The sequence below is a fragment of the Pseudorca crassidens genome, chromosome 9 (assembly GCF_039906515.1).
Source record: "Pseudorca crassidens isolate mPseCra1 chromosome 9, mPseCra1.hap1, whole genome shotgun sequence".
In the NCBI taxonomy this organism is placed as follows: domain Eukaryota; kingdom Metazoa; phylum Chordata; class Mammalia; order Artiodactyla; family Delphinidae; genus Pseudorca; species Pseudorca crassidens.
Window position 1 is genome coordinate 7,861,079 of NC_090304.1, and position 12,620 is coordinate 7,873,698.

At 57.0% G+C, this 12,620-nt stretch overlaps 1 protein-coding gene across 1 annotated transcript; it reads left to right on the forward strand.

Moving 5' to 3' along the window:
• The first annotated feature begins 653 nt into the window (after positions 1 to 653).
• On the forward strand, positions 654 to 12,201 carry PYGM (glycogen phosphorylase, muscle associated). The gene is made up of 20 exons (XM_067748489.1): positions 654 to 982; positions 2,038 to 2,139; positions 2,228 to 2,306; positions 2,391 to 2,494; positions 2,875 to 3,006; positions 4,290 to 4,401; positions 4,486 to 4,568; positions 4,991 to 5,134; positions 5,466 to 5,558; positions 5,805 to 5,951; positions 6,117 to 6,280; positions 6,577 to 6,691; positions 7,249 to 7,350; positions 7,692 to 7,839; positions 8,151 to 8,209; positions 8,337 to 8,478; positions 8,920 to 9,127; positions 11,265 to 11,399; positions 11,609 to 11,675; positions 11,782 to 12,201. The coding sequence occupies exons 1-20, from the start codon at positions 740 to 742 to the stop codon at positions 11,929 to 11,931; spliced, it is 2,529 nt and encodes an 842-aa protein (XP_067604590.1). The 5' UTR covers positions 654 to 739; the 3' UTR covers positions 11,932 to 12,201.
• Positions 12,202 to 12,620: the final 419 nt, after the last annotated feature.

Below are 12,620 nucleotides of genomic sequence, written 5' to 3' on the forward strand. Positions count from 1 at the left end.
ACCCAGTGTCCTCTGCTAGCTGCCCTTCTTCTGTTCGGGGTACCCTGATCCTCAGCACCTGGGCCTTCAGCCTGTGGGGAATCCTGGCCCCTCTTGCCACATGTGTCCTCCCCACCCGGGTGCAGGGCCACCGTGGAAGCTTGACCAGAGGGCATCCCGCCTGTGGTTTGCAGCCTCTTGCGTGAAAGTCTAGAACCGAAGTCAAGCTGCTCTGATGGAGGCTGGGCCTCCTGTCACCTGTTCTCCTTGACAGCGCCCTCAGCCTCTCCAAGGGGTCCTGATTGAGGGCCGGCAATCAGGCTGCATCCTTCATCTATAACCCAGGAGAGGGGCCCAGATCAGGGCGACCTCAGCCAAAGTCACAGCCCAGAGGCTCTAGTCAAGCCTCAGGCCTCAAGCCAGTGCTCTGCCTGCTGCATCTTGTCTCTGACCCTGCAAAAGGCAGGGACGGGGACAGAAGACAGCAGACCCCAGTGTGTGAGGCCTGGAGGAAGTGGGTCAGCGCAGGGCTGCGAATGAGCCAGGTGGCCCTCCCTGCCCCTCCTCTCCTCCCCTCACCCCAAAATAGCTCCCCGAGCAGCCAAGCCAAGACCGACCCATCGAGGGAGGAGGCGGGGCACGTTGCCCAGAGCCAGGCTTTAAAGCACCAGCCGGCTGGGGATCTCCACTCCCTGGCTGAAGGCACTGCTCAGGCCGCCCGCCTGTCCACACAGTCAGTCCAGCCTGCCCTCCCGCAGCCATGTCCCGGCCCCTGACAGACCAGGAGAGGAGAAAGCAGATCAGCGTGCGTGGCCTGGCCGGCGTGGAGAATGTGACCGAGCTGAAGAAGAATTTCAACCGGCACCTGCACTTCACCCTCGTGAAAGACCGCAATGTGGCCACCCCTCTAGACTACTACTTTGCGCTGGCCTACACTGTGCGCGACCACCTCGTGGGCCGCTGGCTCCGCACGCAGCAGCACTACTACGAGAAGGACCCCAAGGTGCTGCTTGGGGCACCCCGGGAGGGGAATGGGCTGGGTGCCCTGCCTGGGGGCTGGGAGATCTTGACCAAGTGGCAGCCCCTCCCTGGGGTCAGGGCTCTCTGCAGCAAAATAAAGGGTCACTCCAGGTTCCTGAGGTTGGAGGATCCAGGGGTGCCAGGTGCAATGGGTTGCTGGGGCAACCCAGGGGGAGAAATCTGGGATGGGAGCAGGTCAGGGGGCTCGGGTCAGGTAGGCTGGTTGCAAAGGCCCAGGGCTCACTCAGAGAATGGAGGGGCTTCTGGGGGACATGAAGATCCCTGTGGCCTGGGTTGGACCCTAAGTGGAAGGACATATCATTGAATGCGTGCGTGGTGTGTGTGCTGGTGCAGCGCATGGGGCGCAGCTGGGGTGGTGAGATCAAATGTCTGTTGGGGTCACTGGTAAATGTCAGCAACCTGACACTTCTGGGCAGGCGTCGGGGAGGGCCAGGGAGGGGACCCAGGGAACCAGGAGACCAGGCACCATCAGCATCCTAGATCCTGGCAGCTCTCTGTCCTCTTCTTGGGACTGAGGCTTGAGAGCCAGGGGGCCCTCTGCAAGGACGGGAGGTGGCCGACTCTAGCCCTGAGTCATGTGTGACCTTGAGCCAATGACTTTTTTCTCTGGGCCTGGCTTTCCCTTTTGGGGAGCACTTGGAGGTGCTTCCCTATATTCTGACTCCCTGATGGGCTGTTGGCAGGATTGCATGCAATGAAAGGAGTTCCTACCTCTCCTAGGCACCTCTCCTAACCCCTGAGGTAGATATGGCCAGCCCCATCTTCCAGATGAGGAAACTGAGGCTCAGAGAAGAAAAGTGATTTGTCCAAAGTCAGAAGAAATGCTGGGACCAGAATCTTGCCTGTTGGGTCCCAAAGCCTGAGAAGGGGGGAGAAATGGAGGCAGGGCTGGAACATGCTGGGGCCTAGGAGTGGGGCAGGAAGTATGAGAGGTGCAGGCCCAGCTGCGCCTGGCTGAATGTTAGTGGGTGGCCTTGATGCCCTCCCCTCCACCTCCCCACCTGTCTCTCCGGGCAGAGGATCTACTACCTGTCTCTGGAATTCTACATGGGCCGGACGCTACAAAACACCATGGTGAACCTGGCCTTGGAGAATGCCTGTGATGAGGCCACCTACCAGGTGTGTGGGGGAGGGGCAAGCCTTGGGGCTTGGGAGATTGACCTGCTGGCCCTTGGCCCTGACGCCTGCCGTACCCTCCCGCCTCTAGCTGGGCCTGGACATGGAGGAGCTGGAGGAAGTCGAGGAGGACGCAGGGCTGGGCAACGGGGGCCTGGGCCGGCTGGCGGGTAAGTGAGCAGGGTGGCAGGGGATTGGGCAGAAGGGTTCCTTTGTGCCGCGTCTCTGACACCCACCTCCACGCACACCCCTAGCCTGCTTTCTGGACTCCATGGCGACACTGGGCCTGGCTGCCTATGGCTACGGGATCCGCTATGAGTTTGGGATTTTTAACCAGAAGATCTCTGGGGGTTGGCAGGTGAGTGACCTTGGGCCCTGACCTTATTATTATGATGATGGAGAAGACCCCTATTTGTTCATTCATCTGCACATAGATCCAGAACCAGCCCCAGCCTTGGTGGAAAACATCCTTGCCCCTTCCCCCTGGCCCCAAGCCAGTTGTTAGCTCTGGGGATAGGAGGTCCATACCTGTGGAATGTCTCAGACTCTCATACATACACAGTGTCCCCGTGGATATTCCACCAGACCAGGGGCCCACCTACCCCAAAGCCCTTCATTTACACCCTCCCTGTATAGGGCACATTAGGGCCACTGCTCCTGGCCTACTCACCACCTGCTGTGGTGTGAGCCTGGCTCTGACACTGCCTTCCTTTCTCCCCTGACCTGCCTTGGGCTCAGATGGAGGAGGCTGATGACTGGCTTCGCTACGGCAACCCCTGGGAGAAGGCCCGACCCGAGTGCACACTGCCTGTGCACTTCTATGGCCGAGTGGAGCACACCAACCAGGGGGCCAAGTGGGTGGACACGCAGGTGAGGGGGAAGTCAGGGAGCGGGGTGTGGTGGTGGGGAAATCTAGTGAGGGAGAGGGGAGGAGGTTCTAGAGGAAACAGGGAGAAACAAGGAAAGAGCCTGGAGGCTACTGGACCTAGTGCTATTTTATAATGGATGCCACTGAGGCTCAGAGAGGTTAAGTGACTTATTCAAGGTCACACAGCTAGAACTAGGAGAGGCTAGAGACAGGGTCACAGGGGAGCCAGACCAAGTGCAGAGCCTGGGAGGAGGAGAGAGGCCACCGTGCTCTACCAGTGCTTCTCCCCTGACCTGGCTCCTTTCCACCACCCCACAAGACTCATCAAAGAATAATCACGGAGTCTTGGCTCCCCTGCACATCTGAACTGGGGGCTTGATGGGAAACAAAGCAACAGCCCAGAAACGGGGACAAGGGAGAAACTTAAAAGCCTGGAGAGGGCAATTGACTTGTTCAAGGTCACAGAGCAAGTTAGAGGGAGCCTAAAGCTAAACGAGGTGTCCAAATTCCAGCTCAGCCAGTCTTGCTGTGGCTGCAGGTCACCGGCCTCCAGATGGCTGCACAGCAACCTCTAGGCTTTCAGAATCTAGAGTTTGTTCTGCTGTCATCCACGCCAAGGTCCAGCAGGGCTGTGGCTGCCCGCCTAGCTCTGTGCTCTCGGGCCAGTCCCTTCCCTCTCTGAGCTGCAGCTTTCACTCTGCTCCAATCAGGGGCTACTTAGTGTTGGGGAGGGAGGTGTGGGTGCGCCCCCGCCCCATGGTAACAGGCAGCTATGGGCAGCAATTATTGATGTTTGCTAATTGTGGGAGGTGGGGCCAGCATTAGTCACTGCTAATTAGCCCTGTGGTCAACCAGGCATAAGCCCTTTGGATGGCCTTGACCTCCGTGACGCCCTCAGCCAGGCCCCATGGTTCCCCCCAGCCCTTCCATGAGTCCAGAGTGTCCTCTAGACTGTGCTCAGGCCAGCGGCCAGCTCATCGCCATCATGGCGGAGTGGCCACCAACAGGGCCCCGCCCTGGGCTCCGAGCTCATCCCCACCTCCTGGAATCTTCACAACAGCCCAGCAAGGAGGGGCACGGTGGTGTGGGGAGGCACTGGGAAGTCCTCTCCTTATGGACGAGGTCCAGAGAGGTTGGCGGGGCTGCTTGTGTCACCCAGAGTTGGGACTAGAACCCGGCGTGGGGAGTTGGGGGAGTGCAGTGACAGAGCACGGAGTTCCGGCTCTCAGGGCCTCTTGGGCATGGCAGATGCCCACCTCCTGACACAACACCGGGTGCCCCGCAGGTGGTGTTGGCCATGCCTTACGACACACCTGTGCCCGGCTACCGCAACAACATCGTCAATACCATGCGCCTGTGGTCTGCCAAGGCCCCCAATGACTTTAACCTCAAGGACTGTGAGTTCAGCCAAAGTCAGCAGCCCCTGCCCACCCCGGCCCACTCGACCCAAGCCTGACCCTGTCCCCACATTCGTTCCTCAGTCAACGTCGGTGGCTACATCCAGGCTGTGCTGGACCGCAACCTGGCTGAGAATATCTCCCGTGTCCTGTATCCCAACGACAACGTAGGTTACCCCCTGGGCTGGGGACAGGAAGCCAGAGTGCGTGGGAGAGGGCAGGAGAAGGAGAGTGACACTTGCCGGTGCCCTAGTCATACCCAAGGCATATTGCTGGCCCCTGTGTGTCCTGTTCTTCCCCCAAGTTCTTTAAGTGGGAGGATGCCTGAGTCCTGGGGGCAGCAGGTTAGGGTGGGGCACTTTGGATGAGCCGCTCCCTGGTAACACCCACAATACTCCTCCTGGTCCTTAGCCCTCCCTCCTGCTACCATCCACATTGCTGCTTCTTGGTGGGAGAAAGACCCCTGGGTCCCTGAGGTGGGGCAGCTCGGGGCTCAGGAATCTTGGTGTGGGTGGGAGTCTCCCCTGGCCACACCCACAGCAGTGTTAGGCCACCACCTTGACTCCACCCTGCCTGGCACTGTCCCCAGTTCTTTGAGGGGAAAGAGCTTCGGCTGAAGCAGGAGTACTTCGTAGTGGCTGCCACGCTCCAGGACATCATCCGCCGCTTCAAATCCGCCAAGTTCGGCTGCCGAGACCCTGTGCGCACAAGCTTCGACGCCTTCCCGGATAAGGTACCAGGCCCCAGGGAAGGCCAGCCTCTACACCTCCTGTGATGGGTGCCATCCCTCCTCCCTCCAGTCTCAGCCTGAACCACCCATTTTACAGATGAGGACGTGGAGGCTGGGTGTTGGGGGTGGGTGTGGGGGGATCTGCTCGCGATCCTCAATAGAACCTCGCTCCCCTCTTCCTCCTGCCCCATACCTGCCCCCGTGAGGGCCTCCACCCCCAGCTCAACCCTAGAACCATGAGGGGCCCTGGGGGGGGTGCTCTGAAGGGGCAAAGGACAGCAATCATAGCCTTGGTTTGGAGCCCAGACTGACTCCAATGCCCCCCCGCCCCCAGGTGGCCATCCAGCTCAATGATACCCACCCCTCCTTGGCCATCCCCGAGCTGATGAGGATTCTGGTGGACCAGGAGCGGCTGGACTGGGACAAGGTGGGCTTCAGGGCCCCTCCTGCACCCCTGCCTCACCCTCTGCATCTCAGGGTTCCCCTCCCAGTCTGGGGAGTGGAAAGATGTGGGTGGAGCCCCCACTGCACAGACGGCAGTGTGAGGCCCAGAGGGCGGGTGTCCTAGAACCTGGCGCGGCAGTGGCAGGGCCAGGGCTCTTGGCTGCACAGTGTGTGTGGAGAGCCGTCCGGCTTAAGCCCGGGGGTCCTTCCTCGCCATCCCATCTGTCAGGCATGGGACGTGACTGTGAAGACCTGTGCCTATACCAACCACACGGTGCTGCCCGAGGCCCTGGAGCGCTGGCCCGTGCACCTCATGGAGACCCTGCTGCCTCGGCACCTCCAGATCATCTATGAGATCAACCAGCGCTTCCTTAATGTGAGTGGAGGAAGCGTGGGGTGGAGGGTGGGGCGTGGAGGGCATGGAAAGCATGGCTCCTGAGACTCTGGCAGCGAGGGCTGTGGACAGAGACCTGGGGATAGGGTAGGGGCTGGAAACCTGGGTCCTGGGTCCCCGTCCTAGCTCTGGGCTCTCCTGGCACAGCGGGTGGCGGCTGCGTTCCCAGGGGATATAGACCGGCTGAGGCGCATGTCGCTGGTGGAGGAGGGCGCGGTGAAGCGCATCAACATGGCGCACCTGTGCATCGCCGGTTCACATGCTATCAATGGCGTGGCTCGCATCCACTCCGAGATCCTCAAGAAGACCACGTAAGACCCGCTCCCCAGACACCGCCCCTCCCGCTGGACCCCCGCTCACCCCCTCAAGGCCCGGCACCGGCCATTCACAGTCGCCTTCAGCTGGCCCCTTCCACGGGTGGCACTGCTCTTACAAGAATCATAGCCTTGCCGTCCAGTCCAGTCCTGTCCCCAGATGACCCCTCTTACACACAGCACCCTCCCCCTCCCCTCCAGGCCCCTTTCATCAAGAAACCAGGGTAGGGGCCCCAGGGAGGAGGCCTTCATCCCACAGGGGTGATTGGTGATCCCCCGACCCCATCCTATAGCTTCAAGGACTTCTATGAGCTAGAGCCTCATAAGTTCCAGAATAAGACCAACGGCATCACTCCTCGGCGCTGGCTGGTTATGTGTAACCCTGGGCTGGCAGAAGTCATTGCTGAGGTGAGCGTTCACGTATGGCCAGTAGGGGTCAACACGGTCACCGCAGGGAGCATCTGGGTGTGGTTGTGTATGTGGTTCACTGTAGGGCACCCATCTGAGGGCTGAAGTCCATCCTGCACTGCGTTCCCCAAGCCTTGCATCTGTCTGGAGAAGGGGAACCATTTTCTTACTTGCATGAGGGTGCCTGTGGGCGAATGGAAGCCCTGGCTATGAAGGTCAACCTGGTGGAGTTCACAGTCTAATGGAGGGGTTATCAGCAGGTCACATCTGGAGTGAGACCAGAAAGGGGCAGAGAGTGGGAGCGGGGCCCTGAGGTCAATGCCTGTCAGAGGAAAAGGCCAAGAGGAAGGCCTGTGGGGTAAGATGGGGGTCAGCGATCAGAGCTCAAGGTCAGGAGGGGAGGAAAGATGCACATACATGTACCACCCCCCAGCTGGGAGGCTGCAGAGGAAGGAGCTGTCTGCAGTGGATGGGGCTTGGTTGACCTGGAAAGGGACCCCTCTGTGAGGGAGGACGGAGGAGGGATATGGGCCTAACTGAGAGCTATCTTCCCACAGCGCATCGGGGAGGACTACATCGCAGACCTGGACCAGCTGCGCAAACTGCTCTCCTATGTGGACGATGAAGCCTTTATCCGGGATGTGGCCAAAGTGAAGCAGGTGAGGAGCGCTGCAATCTGGGACAGACTCCTGTGCCAGGGCTTGAGTGGAGGGTGCTGGAGGGGCCGGATGTCTGAGTCAGGAATGGCCAATAGAGCTCATCTCTTCTGCAAACTCAGGCCATTGGTAGAAGTTGCCTGGAGTCAGTCCATGGTGGGAAGGCATCATCTGACCTCACTGGAAGAGTGCCGACATTGATTAGCAATGTCTGCCCTGATGCAGGAGTGGATAAAGGTAGCAAGGGAGACTTCTATCCTCACCTTCCTGGGAAAGAAATGAGACTGTAGGATTTCCTGAGGCTGAGGCCTATTGGTGAGCTCTCTCCACTCCCCTGACTTCAGGAAAACAAGTTAAAGTTCTCTGCGTACCTAGAGAAGGAATACAAAGTCCACATCAACCCCAACTCGCTCTTCGACGTCCAGGTGAAGCGGATTCATGAATATAAACGCCAGCTCCTCAACTGCCTCCATGTCATCACAATGTACAACCGTGAGTGGCAGGGTTCCCTCTGGCTCCTGGTTCCCCCCTCTGTGTACCTCCCAGGATACTATATACTTCCTGATCAACATCTCCTTTGACCTCAGGATAACTCTTGGGACATGGAATTATCCCCATTTCACAGATGGGCAAACTGAGGCTCAGAAGGGGAGGACGTGACAGATCTGAGGTCACAAAGCAAGTGATTGCCCAAGTCAGGGCTACTGTCTCCCAGCCCAGCCCTGGCTGGATGAGTGCTGTCAGGTGTTACTGCCTAGAAGGAAAACCTGGCCCACTCACTGGATCCCTCTGTTTCTCCACAGGCATCAAGAAGGATCCCAATAAGTTTTTTGTGCCTCGGACTGTGATGATTGGAGGGAAGGTGAGAAGCCGGGCTGCAGACCATGGCTGTGGTTCTTTGATATCCAGATTGAGGTCAGCCTGGCTGAGTTGCAGGATGGGGGTAGGAGGTCAGGCTGTGGAGCTGACCCCAGACTGTGCTCCCACAGGCTGCACCTGGGTACCACATGGCCAAGATGATCATCAAACTCATTACAGCCATTGGGGATGTGGTCAACCACGACCCGGTGGTGGGAGACCGCCTACGCCTGATCTTCTTGGAGAACTACCGAGTCTCACTGGCCGAGAAAGGTGGAATGCCGCCAGTGGGGACCCTAGGGAAGCTCTGATTAGTTCAGTTCCAGGAAGAGATATTAATCTCCTCTTCTTAGGGTGCTTGCACTTTAAGGAAGAATCTGGAGAGGACAATACTCAAATCATGAGGATGTCCCTTTAATGGTAGTATGGGGTGAAATTATAGGGGAGATGGGCCTCAGTGGTGCCCTTTAAATCACACAGTGGAGCTGGGGGGTGGGGGGAGTCCAGGTTAGGTCCCAGATGTTCAAATATCAACAAGAGGTGGCGGGGCGGTGGGGGGCAGTGAGAGAGAGACTTAATTGGTTAAGAGTGGAGCGTTGGGGTGGAGGGGACTCTGAATCTGGCTAGGCCTAGGGCCAGACTAACTCCAGAGTCTCTAGCTGGTCTGGGGCTCTTCCTGGAGCTGAGCTTGTCCCCTGCTGCCCACCCGCACAGTGATCCCGGCTGCTGACCTTTCCGAGCAGATCTCTACTGCGGGCACTGAGGCCTCAGGCACTGGCAACATGAAGTTCATGCTCAATGGGGCTCTGACCATTGGCACCATGGATGGGGCCAATGTGGAGATGGCAGAAGAGGCGGGAGAGGAGAACTTCTTCATCTTCGGCATGCGGGTGGAGGACGTGGAAAGGCTTGACCAGAAAGGGTATGGGCTGCAAAGTTCACAGTCTGTGGGCAGGAGGCACCAAGGTGTGACTGCTGGAGGTAGAGCCGGGAGCAAGAGGCATGACTGGAAAGGCTGGTCCAGGCTGCACAAGGTCTTAGTTATGGCCATCACGAGTCTAGAAAACTTTTGAGGTGACTTATAACAAATAAAGTTAATGAAATGGGAAAAGAAAGAAGTAACAGAGAACTGAAGGGAAAGGAAGAGAAAATAATACCAACCCTCAGAGATAATATTATTTCTGGAATTGGAAGTAAAGTGAAATTCTTAGCTCCCTGGCAGCCATGGCAAAAAGGGAAATATGAGTACAGTAGTTATATCTGTGCTTGTGTTCAGAAACATAGATCTTCAGAGAAGACATTTTCCTGGCATTACATTTTTTTTTTTTTTTTTTTTTTTGCGGTACGCGGGCCTCTCACTCTTGTGGCCTCTCCTGTTGCGGAGCACAGGCTCCGGACGCACAGGCTCAGTGGCCATGGCTCACGGGCCCAGCCGCTCCACGGCATGTGGGATCTTCCCGGACCAGGGCACGAACCCGTGTCCCCTGCATCGGCAGGCGGACTCTCAACCACTGCGCCACCAGGGAAGCCCCTGGCATTACATTTTTAACATTTTAAAATATGATTTTTTCTTCTCATAAAAGCAGTACATGCTCACTGGTTAGAAATATACAAAGCCACAAAGAATAAAACAACTGTCATCCATAATCTCATCACCCAGATTTAAAGCCACAGTTCTCTTTTTCTTCGTGTATATAGTTTTTAAAAGTTGGGAATAATGCATGTACAGTTTTGAATCCTGTTATCTTAACATTGGTGAGGCATTTTCCATGTCATTAAATAGTCTTCAAGATATTTTAAATGTTTGTATAGCATTCTATCTTATGTACATGGCATAACTTATTTAACTAGTTCCATATGGTTGGACATTAAGGTTGATTTCCCCTGTCTGTTAGGATAAACGTCCCTGTGATGACTAACCTTTTACATTGATGTCCACATCTCTGATTATTTCCTTAAGATAATTATTAGAAGGGGGTATTTCTGAGTAAAAAGTATGAGTTCTTAAGGCTCCTGATACACATTGTCAAATTGTTTTCCCGAAAGTTGGTACCAGTTTACACTCCCACCAACAGCTTACAAGAGCTGGCACTGAATATTGATAGGAATTTCTCCTGTGGGGCTTGACTAGAAAGTTTAGACTTGGTCCTTTGTTGTTGTTGTTGTTGTTTTGGTTGCACCGTATGACATGTGGGATCTTAGTTCCTTGACTAGGGATTGAACCCGTGTCCCCTGCATTGGAAGCGTGGCAGACTTGGTCCTTTGACCAGGAAGGAAATGTGAAATGTTTTGAGCAAAGTCCAACACGTTCAGAACTAGGCTCCAGATGGACACTTTTGGCTGCAGGAGGCTTGACTGGAGGGGACAATGTCTAGGTGGGGGACCAGTGTGGGGCTGACACCAGATGGCAGGGGGAGTCCCCTGCAGCAGGCCACTGCTGGGGATGGGGATTAGGGACATTGTTGAGGAGGCGGACTTGGTTTCTGGTTGGAAGAGAGAAAGGGAGGAAAGAGATGAGACTGGTCTTGAGAGATTTGAACCCAGGTGGCTCAGGAATGGATTGTGCTGCCTTAGGAAGTGGGACACTGGAGGAAAGTTGGTGCCAGGCACAGCGATGAGCTTGGCTGCACGGTTTGAACTTAAGGATGTTCCTCACGATATACCTGTTCGCTCCTTCTGGGGCCTGAAAGTGAGGCCAGGGATGGACTGTGGATGGTGGGGGAGAAAAGCCATTAACGAAGGAAAGAAACCTGTTGGGAGACAGTGGTGGTGTGTGGGAAGAAGAGCGCTTGGTTTGGGGCCTTTGGCTCTGACACTACCTTTCTCTCCTCTCTAGACCTCAGTTTCCTCATCCACAAAGTGGGGGATGAAAAGCTGAGCTGAGAAGGGAGGGGGCCTCTTGGAAAGACCTCCAGAGGGAGTGTGGCAGCTGCGGGGAAGGCAGTAGCAGGCTGGGCCTGGGTTTTGACCCTGGGGCTTGGAACTTCCTGGATTTTTGCTGGAGGAGGAGGAGCCAGGAACCCATTTCCAGGGCACTGACTACAGCTCTTCCCCAACAGGTACAATGCCAAGGAATACTGTGACCGAATTCCAGAGCTTCGGCACATCATTGACCAGCTGAACAGTGGCTTCTTCTCCCCCAAGCAGCCCGACCTGTTCAAGGACATTGTCAGCATGCTCATGCACCATGACCGGTGAGCGGCCGGCCGGGAAGCTGCGCACGTGGGGCTGCTGGGCTCAGTAGGGCTCAGGTGCGGTGGGGAGGCTGGACAGGGCTTCTGGGCAGTTGGGACTAGATTCCTTTGGAAGCAGCATCACTGTTCAGGTCCCCAGAAATCCAATGGGACAGGATGGGCTTGGCCCTTGACCTCATGAAACTTCCTGATTCTCCATTCCCCTCCAGGTTTAAAGTCTTTGCAGATTATGAAGAGTACATTAAATGCCAGGAGAGAGTCAGTGCCCTGTACAAGGTGAGGGGTCCTGGGCCAGGGGCTGGCAGGGCTTTGGTGGCCCTGGTTGGGATGAGGTGGTAGGTGGGGACCCCACTGGCAGAGCTAGCTCCCTTTTGGCTTGTAGAACCCGAGAGAGTGGACGCGGATGGTGATCCGGAACATAGCCACCTCTGGCAAGTTCTCTAGCGACCGCACCATTGCCCAGTACGCCAAGGAGATCTGGGGCATGGAGCCTAGCCGCCAGCGCCTGCCAGCACCTGATGAGAAGATCTGAGCCTCTAGACCAGACCCAAACCTGCCCCTGAGTCTGTTGGCAGTCCCTTGGGCCAGCTCCAGCTCCTCGTCCAGAGGGTAGGGTACTGGGGTTAGATCTCTAAACCTCTTCCTGGAACCCCATTTCCCATCAGCCTTGAGATCCCAGTGTTCAGCGTGACTAAGGACACTGCTCCCGTCCTGTCCTCGGGCTCCCCGCCCGCTCCTATTTATGGCTCTGACCAACTTTACCCACTCCCCAATAAACTGGTTCTCCTTGGGAGCCTCCTTACTCCTCTGTCTGTTGGGAAATATTTTTAGCTCCGGGCGGCATAGCAGCTGCACAGTCACCGCGCCTTACCCCCACCCGTGTCAGGTGCGTCCCCTCAGAAGGGGGGGGGCAGCCTGTGGGGGCAGGGCCCGGACTCTCCTGCCCACTTCCAAGCGTCATCCTCCACGCCTCTCTTCCCAGTGCTGTGTCCATACTAGGTCAGCGGCCTGCTAGGCTGGCCGGGGGCGTGGCATCCGCCCGGGTGGGGCCCACCCGGGCCGGGAGCTGGGACTTAGGCCGAGGCCTCCAGGACTACTGAAGATCCATGCGGTTGGGGGCCAGACTCAAAAGGGGGAGGAGCCTCTGGGTGGTTGGCGGCTTCTTGACTCCGCCCCTAACCCCGCCCCACTGCGGCGTTTAAGGGTCTCTCAGCAGGTGGC

What these genes read in the sequence shown, in the direction of transcription:
- PYGM (XM_067748489.1), top strand. Translation starts at nt 740, where the DNA reads ATGTCCCGGCCCCTGACAGACCAGGAGAGGAGAAAGCAGATCAGCGTG. An exon ending in ATGTGGCCAAAGTGAAGCAG is followed by an intron (nt 7,351 to 7,691) that starts GTGAGGAGCGCT and finishes CCCTGACTTCAG; the next exon opens with GAAAACAAGTTAAAGTTCTC. An exon ending in CTGTGATGATTGGAGGGAAG is followed by an intron (nt 8,210 to 8,336) that starts GTGAGAAGCCGG and finishes GTGCTCCCACAG; the next exon opens with GCTGCACCTGGGTACCACAT.